The sequence below is a fragment of the Macaca nemestrina genome, chromosome 18, assembly GCF_043159975.1.
Source record: "Macaca nemestrina isolate mMacNem1 chromosome 18, mMacNem.hap1, whole genome shotgun sequence".
Taxonomy (NCBI): Eukaryota; Metazoa; Chordata; class Mammalia; order Primates; family Cercopithecidae; genus Macaca; species Macaca nemestrina.
In genome coordinates this window covers 20,111,429-20,126,150 of record NC_092142.1, presented here as the reverse complement: position 1 = coordinate 20,126,150, position 14,722 = coordinate 20,111,429, and the positions used below count along the sequence as shown (strand labels likewise).

The 14,722-nt window shown below is 46.1% G+C and overlaps 1 protein-coding gene across 2 annotated transcripts in view; it reads left to right on the top strand.

Moving 5' to 3' along the window:
- LOC105485052 (dynein axonemal heavy chain 3) overlaps positions 1–14,722 on the top strand; it is a 208,513-nt gene that overhangs the window by 155,438 nt on the left and 38,353 nt on the right. For both annotated transcript variants that reach the window (XM_071084215.1, XM_071084216.1), the window contains 4 exons: positions 741–1,407; positions 3,830–3,995; positions 7,370–7,586; positions 11,150–11,332. In XM_071084215.1, coding sequence (XP_070940316.1) covers positions 741–1,407; positions 3,830–3,995; positions 7,370–7,586; positions 11,150–11,332 — 1,233 coding nt within the window. The remainder of the gene's footprint in view (positions 1–740; positions 1,408–3,829; positions 3,996–7,369; positions 7,587–11,149; positions 11,333–14,722) is intronic.

Here is a 14,722-nt window from a genome sequence, read left to right as displayed (position 1 = left end):
GTGATCATAGCTCAGTGCAGCCTCAAACTCCTGGGCTCAAGCAGTCCTCCACCTCAGCCTCCTGAGTAGCAGGGATTACAGGTGTGCACCATGATGCCCAGCTAATTTTTTCTTACTTTATTGTAGAGACTGGGTCTCACTATGTTGCCCAGGCTAGTCTTGAAGTTCTGAGCTCAAATGATCCTTCTGCTTCGGCCTCCCAAAGTGCTCAGGCATGAGCCACCATGCGCAGCAATGTTCTTTCATTATAGTCTTTACAAGCATGAAATCCACACATTATGTTTAAAACACAAAAAGACTGGGCTGGGCATGCTGTCTCATGCCTGTAATCCTAGCACTTTGGGAGGACAAGCTGGGCAGATCACCTGAGCTCAGGAGTTCAAGACCAGCCTGGCCAACATGATGAAACCCCATCTCTACAAAAATACAAAAATTAGCCAGGCATGATGGAGCGTGCCTGTAATCCCAGCTGCTTGGGAGGCTGAGGCAGGAGAATCGCTTGAACCCAGGAGGCAGAGGTTGCAGTGAGCCGAGATTGCGCCATTGCACTCCAGCCTGGACGACAGTGTGAGGCTCCGTCTCAAAACAAAACAAAACAAAACAAAGACTGATGATCCATGGGCTTGAAGGATGTGCGCAGAGGAAATAAGCACGTCTCCCATGCCCTCCCTCCATGCTCTCCCTACCAGCCTGGCTGGGCCATTCGCTGAATGCCCAGCTGAGATTTACTTTTCTCACAGGTGCTTATCCATTTGTCACCCACTGGAAAGATTGTCGATGATAACATTCGAAGCCTCTTTTTTGGAGATTATTTCAAGCCAGAAAGTGATAAAAAAATCTACGATGAGATCACTGACCTGAAACAGCTGACTGTGGTCATGGAGCACTATCTGGAAGAATTCAACAACATCAGCAAGGCCCCCATGTCCCTGGTCATGTTCAGGTTTGCCATTGAGCACATCTCCAGGATCTGCCGCGTCCTGAAGCAGGACAAAGGCCACCTGCTCCTGGTGGGCATAGGGGGCAGTGGGCGGCAGAGTGCCACCAAACTGTCCACATTCATGAACACATATGAGCTATACCAGATCGAGATCACCAAGAACTACACAGGCAATGACTGGCGAGAAGACCTTAAGAAGATCATGCTGCAGGTTGGCGTGGCCACCAAAAGCACCGTGTTCCTCTTTGCCGACAATCAGATCAAGGACGAGTCATTTGTGGAGGATATCAACATGCTTCTGAACACAGGCGATGTGCCTAACATCTTCCCTGCTGATGAGAAGGCTGACATTGTGGAGAAGATGCAGACGGCAGCTAGGGCCCAAGGAGAGAAGGTTGAAGCCACTCCTCTTTCTATGTATAACTTCTTTATTGAGAGGGTGAGAAAGAACCTTCACATTGTCCTTGGTAAGAAGAAGAAAACTCCATTTGCCCTTGTTCCTCTGGGTGTTTTGGGGTCTTCCGAGTGCCCTGAGCAACGCAATCCCTTACAATGGTCCCAGGGTTGATCCAGCCAATGCACCAGCTCGGGGTCAGGGCCTGGAGTTCCTCTGGCAACTTTTTCCACTCTTCCAAAGAGCATTTTTTTTTAGAGACAGTCTTGCTCTGTCGCCCAGGCTGGAGTGCAGTGGTGAGATCTCAGCTCGCTGTATGTAACCTCTGCCTCCCAGTTTCAAGCGATTCTGGTGCCTAAGCCCCCGGAGTAGCTGCTATTACAGGCGTGTGCCACACCTGCTAATTTTTGTATTTTTATTTTTATTTATTTTTTTTTTTTTTTGAGACGGAGTCTTGCTCTGTGCCCCAGGCTGGAGTGCAGTGGCGCGATCTCGGCTCACTGCAAGCTCCGCCCGCCCGGGTTCACGCCATTCTCCTGCCTCAGCCTCCCAAGTAGCTGGGACTACAGGCGCCTACCACCTCGCCCAGCTAATTTTCTTGTATTTTTAGTAGAGACGGGGTTTCACCGTGTTAGCCAGGATGGTCTCGATCTCCTGACCTCGTGATCTGCCCGTCTCGGCCTCCCAAAGTGCTGGGATTACAGGTTTTGTATTTTTAATAGAGAGAAGGTTTCACCATGTTGGCCAGGCTAGTCTCAAACTCCTGGCCTCAAGTGATCTGCCCACCTTGGCCTCCCAAAGTGCTGGGATTACAGGCGTAAGCCACCATGCCGGACCCTGAACAATTTCAAACCTGTCCCTCTCTCTTCAATTCCCTGAATTCTCCTCTGAGAATTACCCTTGCACAGAATGACATCTGGGGTTTTCTCTGTGAATGACATTCGCAATCTATCTAGAAACCTAGCAATGGTGTTTAGTACTTCCCTTTCTTTACCAAGCCTGTCTATTTTACCTCCAGTTGTCTCTCTTATCTCTATCTCCATCACCTTCACATTAGCTAGGCTGCCGTCCTCTTACCCAGGCTCACCTCTGCAACTTTCTGATCATTCTAGCTCCATTCTTGTCTGTTCCATGAAGCCAGGCTGATTTTTTTCATATGCTGCAAATATCATTGTGTTCATGCATGCATACACACACACACATTGGGATAAGGGCCAAAATTACTAACCTGCAGTCCTGCAGTCTCATAGGGCCATAAGGCCACCTGCCAGACTGTCCTCTGTATCCTCTCCACCTTCATCATTTCAAACCATCCCCCTTTCTCTTTGTTCTTTTTTTTTTTTTTTTTTTTTTTTTTGAGATAGGGTCTTGCTCTGTCACCCAGGCTGGAGTGTAGTGATGTGGTTCTAGCTCACTGCAGCCTCAACTTCCTGGGGCTCAAGTGATTCTCTCACCTCAGCCTCCTGAGTACCTGGGACTACAGGCACATACCACCAAGGCCAGCTAATTTTTTCCATTTTTGTAGAGACAGGGGTGTGGGGTTCACTTTGTTGCCCAGGCTGGTCTCAAACTCCTGGGCTCAAATGATCCTCCTGCCTCAGCCTCCCAAAGTGTTGGGATTACAGGCGTGAGCCACTGTGCCAGGCCTCTGTTCTTTACCCTCACTGACCTTTCACTTCACCTAGACATCATGCTCCCTTCCGCCACACATCGTCTAAATAAACAATGAATGGAATTGTAAGTGTGGAACCCAAAATTTGTGATTGGCTGGAGATAGGATCAGAAACAGATGACCTCACAGCAACTTCTGTAAGCAACAATGTATGGCTCCCGTATGTCAGCACAAATACAGCAAGTGGGTCAAAGGGCTCCGGCCACTCTGGCTACACGACCCAAAGGATGCAGAAGGAACAATAGGGTGTATAGGAGACCAGTTAGAAGGTAATAGACTCAGGCATGGTGGCTCACGCCTGTAATCCCAGCACTTTGGGAGGCTGAGGCAGGCAGATCACTTGAGGTCAGGAGTTTGAGACCAGCCTGGCCAACATGGTGAAACCCCGTCTCTACTAAAAATACAAAAATTAGCTGGAAGTGATGGTGGGTGCCTATAGTCCCAGCTACTCAGGAGGCTGAGGCAGGAGAATAACTTGAACCCGGGAGGCGGAGGTTGCAGTGAGCCGAGATCACACCACTGCACTCCAGTCTGGGTGACAGAGCAAGAATCTGTCTTAATAAAAAATAAGAACCATTTTTTTTTTTTTTAAAAAAGGCTATTGTAATGGGCTGATAGCTCCTCACAAAGTTAAGTGAAAATATCCCACTAATCAGCCCACACTTCCCAGGCAGTTATTATGAGCATTCACAGTCACATCCCTGGAGCGCCAAGAGGATGCATGCCCCTACTTACCCCACCAGAATCCTTGGGAATACCAGCCTGCCTCCTTGGGTCCACCTGCCTCGGAGGGAGGTAATTAACAAAATCTCCTTTTCATTAGCCATGAGTCCAATTGGGGATGCCTTCAGGAACCGCCTGCGGATGTTCCCTTCGCTGATCAATTGCTGTACGATTGATTGGTTCCAGTCCTGGCCCAGGGATGCCCTAGAGTTGGTGGCTAACAAATTTCTAGAGGATGTAGAGCTTGATGACAACATTCGGATAGAGTAAGTGTTGACTGCATTTTAGGACTCCAGATATTCCAAATTGGAAGGCCAGATGCTGGCTCTATTTTTGTCGTTGTTTTGAAGACTTCTCAATTTGTGTATAGAAAATGTCTTATGCTTTTAAATTGAATCACAGTTAGATATTTAATAAAACATCTTCTGTGAAAAAGAAGCAAATTTCATTGTTCAGAATTGTCCTGGAGATATGCACTGTTGTCCTAGCTATGAGAACCTGGAAATAATGATATAGCTATTTCAGTAGTCCTAGAATATGCATTCTCAACAGGAAGAACATTGCTGCTGAGACCACAAAAAAAGATGGTTGGTTTGTTTGTTTTTGAGATGGAGTCTTGCTCTATCCCCCAGGCTGGACTGCAGTGGCGCAATCTCAGCTCACTGCAACCTCCGCCTCCCGGATTCAAGTGATTCTCATGCCTCAGCCTCCCCCAAGCAGCTGGGATTACCGGGCACCTGCCACCACACCCAGCTAATTTTTATATTTTTACTAGATACGGGGTTTTGCCATGTTGGCCAGGGTGGTCTTGAACTCCTGACCTCAGGTGATCCGCCCACCTTGGCCTCCCAAAGTGCTGGGAATATAGGTGTGAGCTACTGTGCCCGGCAAAAATTAGTTCCTATAAGGGTGAAAACTTACTTGTTTATGTATAAGGCATATATATATATGTGTGCTTTATCATATATATTATATATATGTGCTTTATACACTTTATGTGTGTGTGTGTGTATATATATATGTATATGTATATAAAGCATTTTATTTGCATAGCGTAAGGGAAGAGATGAGAATATCTATCATTCTGGATGTTCCATGAAGGCTAGAGATCAGTCAACCTTGTCTGCCTCTGTATCCTTAGTTTCTAGAAGGTGCTTGGCACATAGTAGGTTCAATCACTGTTTATTTTATTTATTTATTTATTTATTTATTTATTTATTTATTTATCTGTTTATTTTGAGATGGAGTCTCGCTCTGTCACCCAGGCTGGAGTGCAGTGGTGAGATCTCGGCTCACTGCAACCTCTACCTCCCGGGTTAAAGCGATTCTTGTGACTCAGCCTCCCGAGTAGCTGAAATTACAGGTGTGAGCCTCCACACCCAGCTAATTTTTGGATTTTTAGTGGACACTGGGTTTCACCATGTTGGCCAGGCTGGTCTCAACTGACCTTAAGTGATCTGCCCGCCTCGGCCTCCCAAAGTGCTGGGATTACAGGCGTGAGCCACCCCACCCACCCTCAATCACTGTTTAAATGAATGAATGAAAAATGAGAAAGTAGGCAGGGGTAAGAGTGTCAATGGCCTTCAATTCCATTTGGGGTATTTTGAACTTTATTATCTAGACCAGAAGACCCTTAACCTGGGTCCACGTGCTTGTGGGTAGAACTCAGTGGGTCGATGCATATGAATGGGAAACATTACATCTTCATTTCCAGTGACATCCAACTGGTACTTTGCATTTCCTCCAGTGATGAATGTAGGCAGTAAACCCCAGTGGAATGAGCAGGGCCTGACTTTGTTACCAGTAGGAATCATAGTTCTTTGCAGAACTCATTCCTTCATTACAGTTAACTCAGTGTATAATTTTCTTCAAATTGATGGTGCTTTTTAGACCTGCTGCCCACTCTTGTTATTTAATGCACAAGCTGACAAACTAGGGTTCATGGGCCTAGTTCAATTCACCCTGCTTTTGTAAATAAAGCTTTATTGGAACCCTGCCATGTCCATTGGCTTACACATCATCTGTGGCTGTTTTTGCACTATAATGGCAGAGTTGAGTAGCTGTGACAGATATCATGTGGTCCACAAAGGCTAAAATATTTACTATCTGACCCTTTCCAGAAAACGTTTACTAATTCCTGATTTAATGCCTCAGTAAAGCAGCACATATATTACTATATTACAAATTCTAAATATTTTAAAACATTTCAAAAAGTCTATTTCAATATAATTGGTTTCCATGGTAATTCTGTGTTTTATTTTATGCATTTTAAAAAATTGACTGGGCATGGTGGTTCACACCTGTAATCCCAGCACTTTGGGAGGCCAAGGCGGGCGGATCACTTGAGGTCAGGAGTTCGAGACCAACCTGAGCAACATAGCAACCCCCACCCCCTCCCCCAACTGTGTCTACTAAAAATGCAGAAGATTAGCTGGGTGTAGTGGTGTGCGCCTAAGACTTCAGCTACTCGGGAGGCTGAGGTGGGAGGATCGCTTGAGCCAGGGAGGTTAAGGCTGCAGTGAGCCATGATTGTGCCACTGTACTCCAGCCTGGATGACAGAGTGCAATCTTGTCTCTCTCTCTCTCTCTCTGTCTCTCTCTCTCTCTGTCTGTCTCTCTCTCTCTCTCTCTCTCTCTCTCTCTCTCTCTATATATATATATATATATATATATATATTTTTTTTTTTTTTTTCCTACAAAGTCAGGGTATTTCTCCAAACTACCAAAGTTTAGGAACTCCTGCTTAAGCCCTGATGATTCATCAAAGGGATCAGTGATAGAAATGACTTGATCAGGGCACAGTGGCTCACACCTGTAATCCCAGCACTTTGGGAGGCCAAGGCAGGTGGATCATCTGAAGTCAGGAGTTCGAGACCAGCCTGGCCAACATGGTAAAACCCCGTCTCTACTAAAAATACAAAAATTAGCCAGGCGTGGTGGTACGCACCTGTAATCCCAGCTACTTGGGAGGCTGAGGTAGGAGAATCTCTTGAACCTGGGAGGTGGAGGTTGCAGTGAACTGAGATCGTGCTACTGCACTCCAGCCTGGGCAAAAGGGTGAAACTCTGTCTCAAAAAAAAAAAAAAAAAAATTAGAAATGACTTGATCAAAGATCATTTGAGGTCAGGCGTGGTGGCTCATGCCTGTAATCCCAGCACTTTGGGAGGCGAAGGTGGGTGGATCACCTGAGGCCAGGAGTTTAAGACTAGCCTGACCAACATGGTAAAACCCCGCCTCTACTAAAAATACAAAAATTAATTGGGTATGGTGGTGCACACCTGTAATCCCAGCTACTTGGGAGGCTGAAGCAGGAAAATCACTTGAGCCTGGGAGGCAGAGGTTGCAGTGAGCTGAGATCGTGCCACTGCACTCCAGCCTGGGTGTCAGAGACAGACACTGTCTCAATAAATAAATAAATAAATAAATAAATAAACAATCATTTGTGTGAGAGTATGCACCTGTGCACCTGCCCCATCCTTCTCTGCCTTGGCTCTGTTGACGTGTCTTCAGAGAGTTTGGATTCTAGTGGATCATCGTCAGTGTATGTGTCTTCTCACACCCTCATGTCTATAACCAAAGCTGTACTGGATCTCCCTGGAGGACGTTCGGTCCTGCCTAACCGCCTTGGTGTCCTCGGCAGGGTCGTCTCCATGTGCAAATATTTCCAAGAGAGCGTCAAGAAGCTGTCACTCGATTATTACAACAAACTTCGAAGACACAACTATGTTACCCCCACCTCCTACCTCGAATTGATTCTAACCTTCAAGACGCTCCTGAATAGCAAGAGGCAAGAGGTGGCTATGATGAGGAACCGCTACCTGACAGGCTTGCAGAAACTCGACTTTGCAGCTTCACAGGTGAGCACTGCCAAAATAGAACAGAGATGGAGAGGCCGGGGATGAGGTGGATGTGCCGAGGCATGTGTTCAGGTGCAGAATTAAGAGGACACCAAATCAAGCAGAATGTGACCCTGCATTGGCAGAGCTTACCTTACCTACATCACTGTAATCCCTGCCCTGTGGGATCCTGTCTTTAAGATTTTGATCTTTTGTTCATCATGGGTTTTTGCATTAATTTTGGTTTCTTAACCTATTGCAATAATGTATTATTTATCTTGAGTACTTTCTTTTTAATGCCCCCTTAAGTTTTGTACTCAAGGTGAGTGCTTCCCTTGTCTCACCTTGTGAGGACATGGGCAGGATAAGGTAGTGAATGGTTCAAGATATCTTTGTGGAGTCAGATCTGGGCCCAAATTTATCTCTACAGCATACCAGCTGTAGAGCCAGGGGCATGTTATTTCACTGCCTCGGGCCTCAGATTCCTCTTCTATAAAAAGGTGAAGGCCCGGTGCAGTGGCTCACGCCTCCCAGCATTTGGGAGGTCAAAGTGGGAGGATCACTTGAGGCCAGGAGATTGCTTGAGACCAGCCTGGGAAACATAGCAAGACCCCATCTCTACAAAAAATAAAATAAAATAAAATTAGCCAAGTGTAGTGGCATGTGCCTGTAGTCCCAGCTACTTGGGAGGCTGAGGTGGGAGGATCACTCGAGCCCAGGAGTTCAAGGCTACAGTGAGCTATGATCATACCACTGCACTCCAACCGGGGTAACAGAGTGAGACCTTGTCTCTTTATTTTATTATTTCTTTTGAGACAAAGTCTCGCTCTGTCACCGAGGCTGGAATACAGTGGCGCAATCTCAGCTCTCTGCAACCTCCACCTCCTGAATTCAAGTGATCCTCCTGTCTCAGCATCCCAAATAGCTGGTACTACAGGTGCGTGCTACCATGCCCAGCTACTTTGTGTATTTTTAGTAGAAGCGAGGTTTTGCCATGTTGGCCAGGCTAGTCTCAAACTCTGACCTCAGGTGATCTGCCCACCTCGGCCTCCCAAAGTACTGGGATTACAGGCATGAGCCACTGAGCCCAGCCTAATGGGTTTAATTGTCTGAAAAATGGCACAAGCTCCATGAGAGGTGGTGAGCTCCCCATTATAAGAGGAGTTCAGAGACCAGAAAACTACTTGGCAGGAATGTTTTATAGAGCATCAGACTGTTTGTCTGATGTGTGTGAAGAAAGTCTTGTTATCATCTCCATGTGATACACAAAGAAACCAGGACACAGAGAGGCCAGGTGACTCGCCCATGATCACACAGCCTGGCGAGTGGTCAGGCCAGAACTGAAACTTAGATCTGCATGACTCCAAAACCTGTGTTCCTAACCAGGTCAGCCTGCCATGCTTCTGGTCTCACACAGACTCACTGGGGGCATTGCGTACAAGGTCAAGAAAACTCTCTCCAAATGCATGAAACCCAACCCTGTTTGTCTGAGCTGCCTTAAAAGGCAGAATCAGGACCAATGAGTGAAACTTCAGGGGGGTAAATTCTAGCTCTGCACCAAGAAAATCTAATGTCAATTTTTTTTTTTTTTTTTTTTTTTTTTGGACAGAGTCTCATTCGATCACCCAGGATGGAGTGCAGTGGTGCAATCTCAGCTCACTGCAACCTCCACCTCCCACATTCCGGCAATTCTCCTGCCTCAGCCTCCTGAGTAGCTGGGATTACAGGCACGTGCCACCACGCCTGGCTAATTTTTGTATTTTTAGTAGAGACGGGGTTTCACCATGTTGGTCAGGCTGGTCACAAACTCCTGACCTCAAGTGATCTGCCCACCTCGGCCTCCCAAAGTACTGGGATTACAGGCATGAGCCACTGAGCCCAGCCTAATGGGTTTAATTGTCTGAAAAATGGCACAAGCTCCATGAGAGGTGGTGAGCTCCCCATTATTAGAGGAGTTCAGAGACCGGAAAACTACTTGGCAGGAATGTTTTATAGAGCATCAGACTGTTTGTCTTAGTCAGCTTGGGCTGCCATAGCAAAATATCCTAAACTGAGTGGCTTCAACAACAAACATTTACTTATTTCTCGTAGTTCTGGAGGCTGGGAAGTTCAAGATCAAGGCACTAGCAGATCCAGTGTCTGGTGGGGGCTCTTTTCCTGGTTTGCAGACGGCTGCCTTCTTGCTGTGTCCTCACATAGTGGGAAGAGACAGATCTCATGTGGCTTCCTGTTTTTATTATATAAGGGCATTTACTCCATCATGTGGGCCTCACCCTTATGACCTCTTCTAACTCTAATTCCCTCCAAAGGCCTCACCTATAATTACCATCGAAGTGGGGATTAGGCTTCAACATATAAATCTGAGGAGGAAACAAACATTTAGTCCATAGTACTATTTAGTCCACAGTACTATTGGAAAAAGTATCTTTGAAAGTAACTTCTATCTCAGCTATGTTTTTAATTCACAGCCTTTAAAAAAATGTAGCTTTAGAAAATAATTTTGGCTGGGCACAGTGGCTCATGCCTGTAATCCCAGAACTTTGGCAGGCCAAGGCAGGTGGATCATCTGAGGTCAGGAGTTCAAGACCAACATGGTGAAACCCCGTCTCTACTAAAAATACAAAAATTAGCCAGGTGTGGTGGCATATGTCTGTAATCCCAGCTACTCGGGAGGCTGAGGCAGGAGAATTGCTTGAACCCAAGAGGCAGAGGTTGCAGTAAGCTGAGATCTCACCACTGGACTCCAGCCTGGGTGATAGAGTGAGACTCCATCTCAAAAAAAGAAAAAAATATATTTTAACTTAAAAAAAAAGTTTGTAGAGACTGGGTCTCACTATGTTTCCCAGGCTGGTCTTGAACTTCTGGGCTCAAGTGATTCTCCCACCTCTACCTCCCAAATTGCTGGGATTACAAGCCAAAAAAAATGTAGTTAAAAAAAATTTATTGGCTGGGTGCAGTGGCTCACACCTGTAACCCCAGCATTTTGAGAGGCTGAGATGGATGGATGACCTGAGTTCAGGAGTTCGAGACCAGCTTGACCAACATGGTGAAACTCCATCTCTACTAAAAATACAAAAATTAGCCAGGCGTGGTGGCGTGTGACTGTAGTCCCAGCTACTTGGGAGGCTGAGACGGGAGAATTGCTTGAACCCAGGAGTCGGAGGTTGCAGTGAGCCAAGATTGTGCCACTGCACTCCAGCGTGGGCGACAGAGCGAGACTCTGTCAAATAAATAAATAAATAAATAAATTCTTAACTTGCTTTTCTCTCTCTCCCATTACCCCCAACACTACAATGTAGACTTGGTGAGGGAGGACATAGTTTTTAAAAATTTTTTTAGTTTACAAGTACATGTCTAGTGCCTAGCACAGTGCTTGATAACCACAACACAGAGTGTAAACTCAATAACTGTGTTGAAAAACCTGTGAGATAATCACTAGGAAACAAATCTATACCCAGGACCATGTCAAAATCATTAGTACATATTTTCTGCTTATGTCATAGGTTGAAGAATCCTTTCAACTCTTGTCTACTTTGCCATTTTCAGTGCTGACCCTGGATTCCTCCCACCTCTTTCCTTGCTAGGTAGCGGTCATGCAAAGAGAACTGACCGCTCTTCAACCTCAACTCATCCTCACCTCTGAGGAAACTGCCAAGATGATGGTGAAAATTGAAGCAGAGACGAGAGAAGCTGATGCAAAGAAACTTCTGGTGCAGGCAGATGAAAAAGAAGCCAATGTTGCTGCTGCCATTGCCCAAGGAATCAAGGTAGAAAGACCAAGAAGAAAGGGAGGGAACTAGTGCTGCTGAATGAGCATGGTTATGTCCATCTCACAGATGAGAAAAGTGAGGCTCAGAAAGGGTAGGCAAGGCTGGGCATGGTGGCTCACAGCTGTAATCCCAGCACTTTGGGAGACCAAGGGAGGTGGATCACCTGAGGTTAGGAGTTCAAGACTAGCCTGACCAACATGGTGAAACCTCGTCTCTATTAAAATACAAACAACAACAAAAAAAATTAGCCAGGCATGGTGGTGTGTGTCTGTTATCCCAGCTACTCAGGAAGCTGAGGCAGGGGAATTGCTTGAACCTGGGAGGCAGAGGTCGCAGTGAGCCGAGATTGCACCACTGCACTCCAGCCTGGGCGACAAGAGTGAAACTTCGTCTAAAAAAAAAATAATAATAAGGGGTAGGTGACTCTCCCAGCATCACATAGCTGATAAGTGATGAAGCAAGTTGCTCTGAAACATGGTTAAATCCAGGAAGCATTAAGACCCAACATATGGACATGTGTGGTGGCTCACACCTGTGATCCCAGAGCTTTGGGAGACAAAGGCAGGAGGATCACCTGAGCCTAGGAATTTAAGACCAGCCTGGGCAACATAGCAAGATCCTGTCTCTACAAAAATAAAACTAAGAAAGTTAGCCAGGTGTAGTGGCACACCCATGTAGTCCCAGCTACTCAGGAGGCTGATGTGGGAGGTTTGCTTGAGCCCAGGAGTTTGAGGCTATAGTGAACTAGGATCATACCACTGCAATCCATAGCTCACTGCAGCCTTGAACACTTAGACTCAAGTGATCCTCACGCCTCAGCCTCCAGAGTAGCTGACCAAGACCTTGTGTTGTCTAAAAAACAAAACAAAAAAGTGGCCAGGTGCAGTGGCTCATGCCTGTAATCCCAGTACTTTGGGAGGCTGAGGTGGGTGGATTGCTTCAGTGCTGGAGTTCACGACCAGCCAAGTTCAAGACCAGCCTGGGCAACATGGAGAACCCCATCTCTACAAAAAATGTAAAAAAATTCGCCGGCTGTGGTGGCATGCACGTATGGTCCCAGCTATTCAGGAGGCTGAGGTGGGTGAGTCCTGAGCCCAGGAGGTTGAGGCTACAGTGGGTCCAGATCGCACCACTGCACTCCAGCCTGGGTGACAGAGCAAGACCCAGTCTCAAAAACAAACAAACAAAAAGACCCAATCTGTTTTGACCTCATCTCTTACCACTTTTCCTTCGTTCCTTGTACTCTGGCCACGTTGATCTCCTAGCTATTCATTCAATAATCATAACCCACACTCCCACCCCAGAGCCTTTAAACTGACTGTTCCCTCTACACAGAATGCCCTTCCTTTTGATATCCACATGGCTGTTTCTTTCACCTCCATCGTATTTTTGCTCAATTATGCCTGGTGTGTTGTAGGCGTGGAATAAATATTTGTTGAATGACAGAATGTTGAACCTAGAGGAAACCCACTTGAAGGTGATTCTTGTGCCAGAGAGGAAATAGTCCTGGTAAGGGCTTGACCTACATTCAGGTAGTAAAAGAAAATCTATTTATTCTATTAGCATTGATGTGATGTTGTATATTTCACAAAGCACTTTGAAGTACATGGTTACATTTGAGCATTAAAACTACTTTGAGACTTCAGAATGACAGATGGGGCCAGGAGAGGTGGCTCATGCCTATAACCTCAGCACTTCAGGAGGCCAAGGTGGACAGATCACTTGAGGTCAGGTGTTCGAGAACAGCCTGGTCAACATGATAAAACCTTACCTCTACTAAAAATACAAAAATTAGCTGGGTATGGTGGCACGTGCTTGTAATACCAGCTACTCAGGAGGTTGAGGTGGGAGAATTTCTTGAATCTAAGAGGTAGAGGTTACAGTAAGTCGAGATCTCACCAATGCACTCCAGCCTCAGCGACAGAGCGAGACCTTATCTCAAAAAAAAAAAAAAAAAAAAAAAAGGAAAAGAAAAGAAAAAAAAAAAGAATGACAGACATGGGCATATGAGAGTTGACAGCATTGAGGTTCAGTGGTAACTTGACTTTCCAGAGCTGCATGGTTAGTTAGTGGGATTAGAAGCCAAGGTTCATAGCACTTACCTTAACATACTTGAACCTATGCCCCCACTTAACAGAAAATTCTCTTAACCATTCTTCAAACAAGGGCTTGATCAAAAAGCAGCCTATGTCTGTCTTCTATCATAAGTAGGTCATGGTGGCCGGGCGCTGTGGCTCACACCTGTAATCCCAGCACTTTAGGAGGCTGAGGCAGGAGGATCACTTGAGGTCAAGAATTGGAGACCAGCCTGGCCAATATGGTGAAACCCTGTCTCTACTAAAAATATAAAAATTAGCCGGGTCTGGTGGTGGGGCACCTGTAATCCCAGCTATTCAGGAGGCTGAAGCACAAGAACCACTTGAACCTGGGAGGTAGAGGTTGCAGTGAGCCAACATCATGCCACTCCAGCCTGAGTGACCAAAAAAAAAAAAAAAAAAAAAAAAAGTCATAGGGCATTGTCTCAGAAGGGCAGGCCTTTTTGATTGGCTTTTTTCCACTGAGTCCAGAGACCTGGCCTGTGGGAGATCCCCTGGGTGGGTCTGATCCCTGTCAGAGTCACATAATGAATACCCTGAATTACAGATGCTTTTTCACTTAGAGTCCTAATAGAACAGACAGGAGATGAATGGAAACCATCAGTAATAATAGACCAGGCAATGTGGGTCATGCCTTTAATCCCAGTGCTTTGGGAGGCTGAGTCAGGAGGATGGCTTGAGGCCAGGAGGAATTTCAGACCAGCCCGGGTAGCAATAGTGAAAACTCTTCTCTACAAAAAACTAAAAAGAAAAAAATTGGCCAGGTGCAGTGGAGCACACCTGTAGTCTTAGCTACTCAGGAGACTGAGACAGGAGGATCACTTGAGTCCAGGAGCTGCAGTAAGTTGTAGTCACACCACTGCACTCTAGCCTGGACAACGGAGTCAGATCTTATCTCAAAAAAAAAAAAAAAAAAAAATCAGGAGATTTCAAGTAGCAATTCTGAATTTTCAGCTTTTCTTTGGAAAATATCAGGCAACCTGGCAACATCGAAGCTGCCCTCCCGGGTTGCACTCATCATCGGTATTAAATAGATGCTGCTCCTGTGTTTCAATTCACCAAAGCCCCAGCCCCACCCACTCACACTCACTGGCCTGGCCCCCTGAGGCGCATGAATTGGCAACTCTTCCATGGTTCTGTGCTAGAAGCAGGTACATCAGGGCTCAGTTTTTGCTCTGTCCTTTCCTCGCTTCAGTTTCTTCATCTACGAAGTGGGGGTACTAAGAGGAAAACATGTAACATTTGTAGCCTGTGCCAGAGCGTAAGGGTCTATGTTAGCGATTCTCCAAAA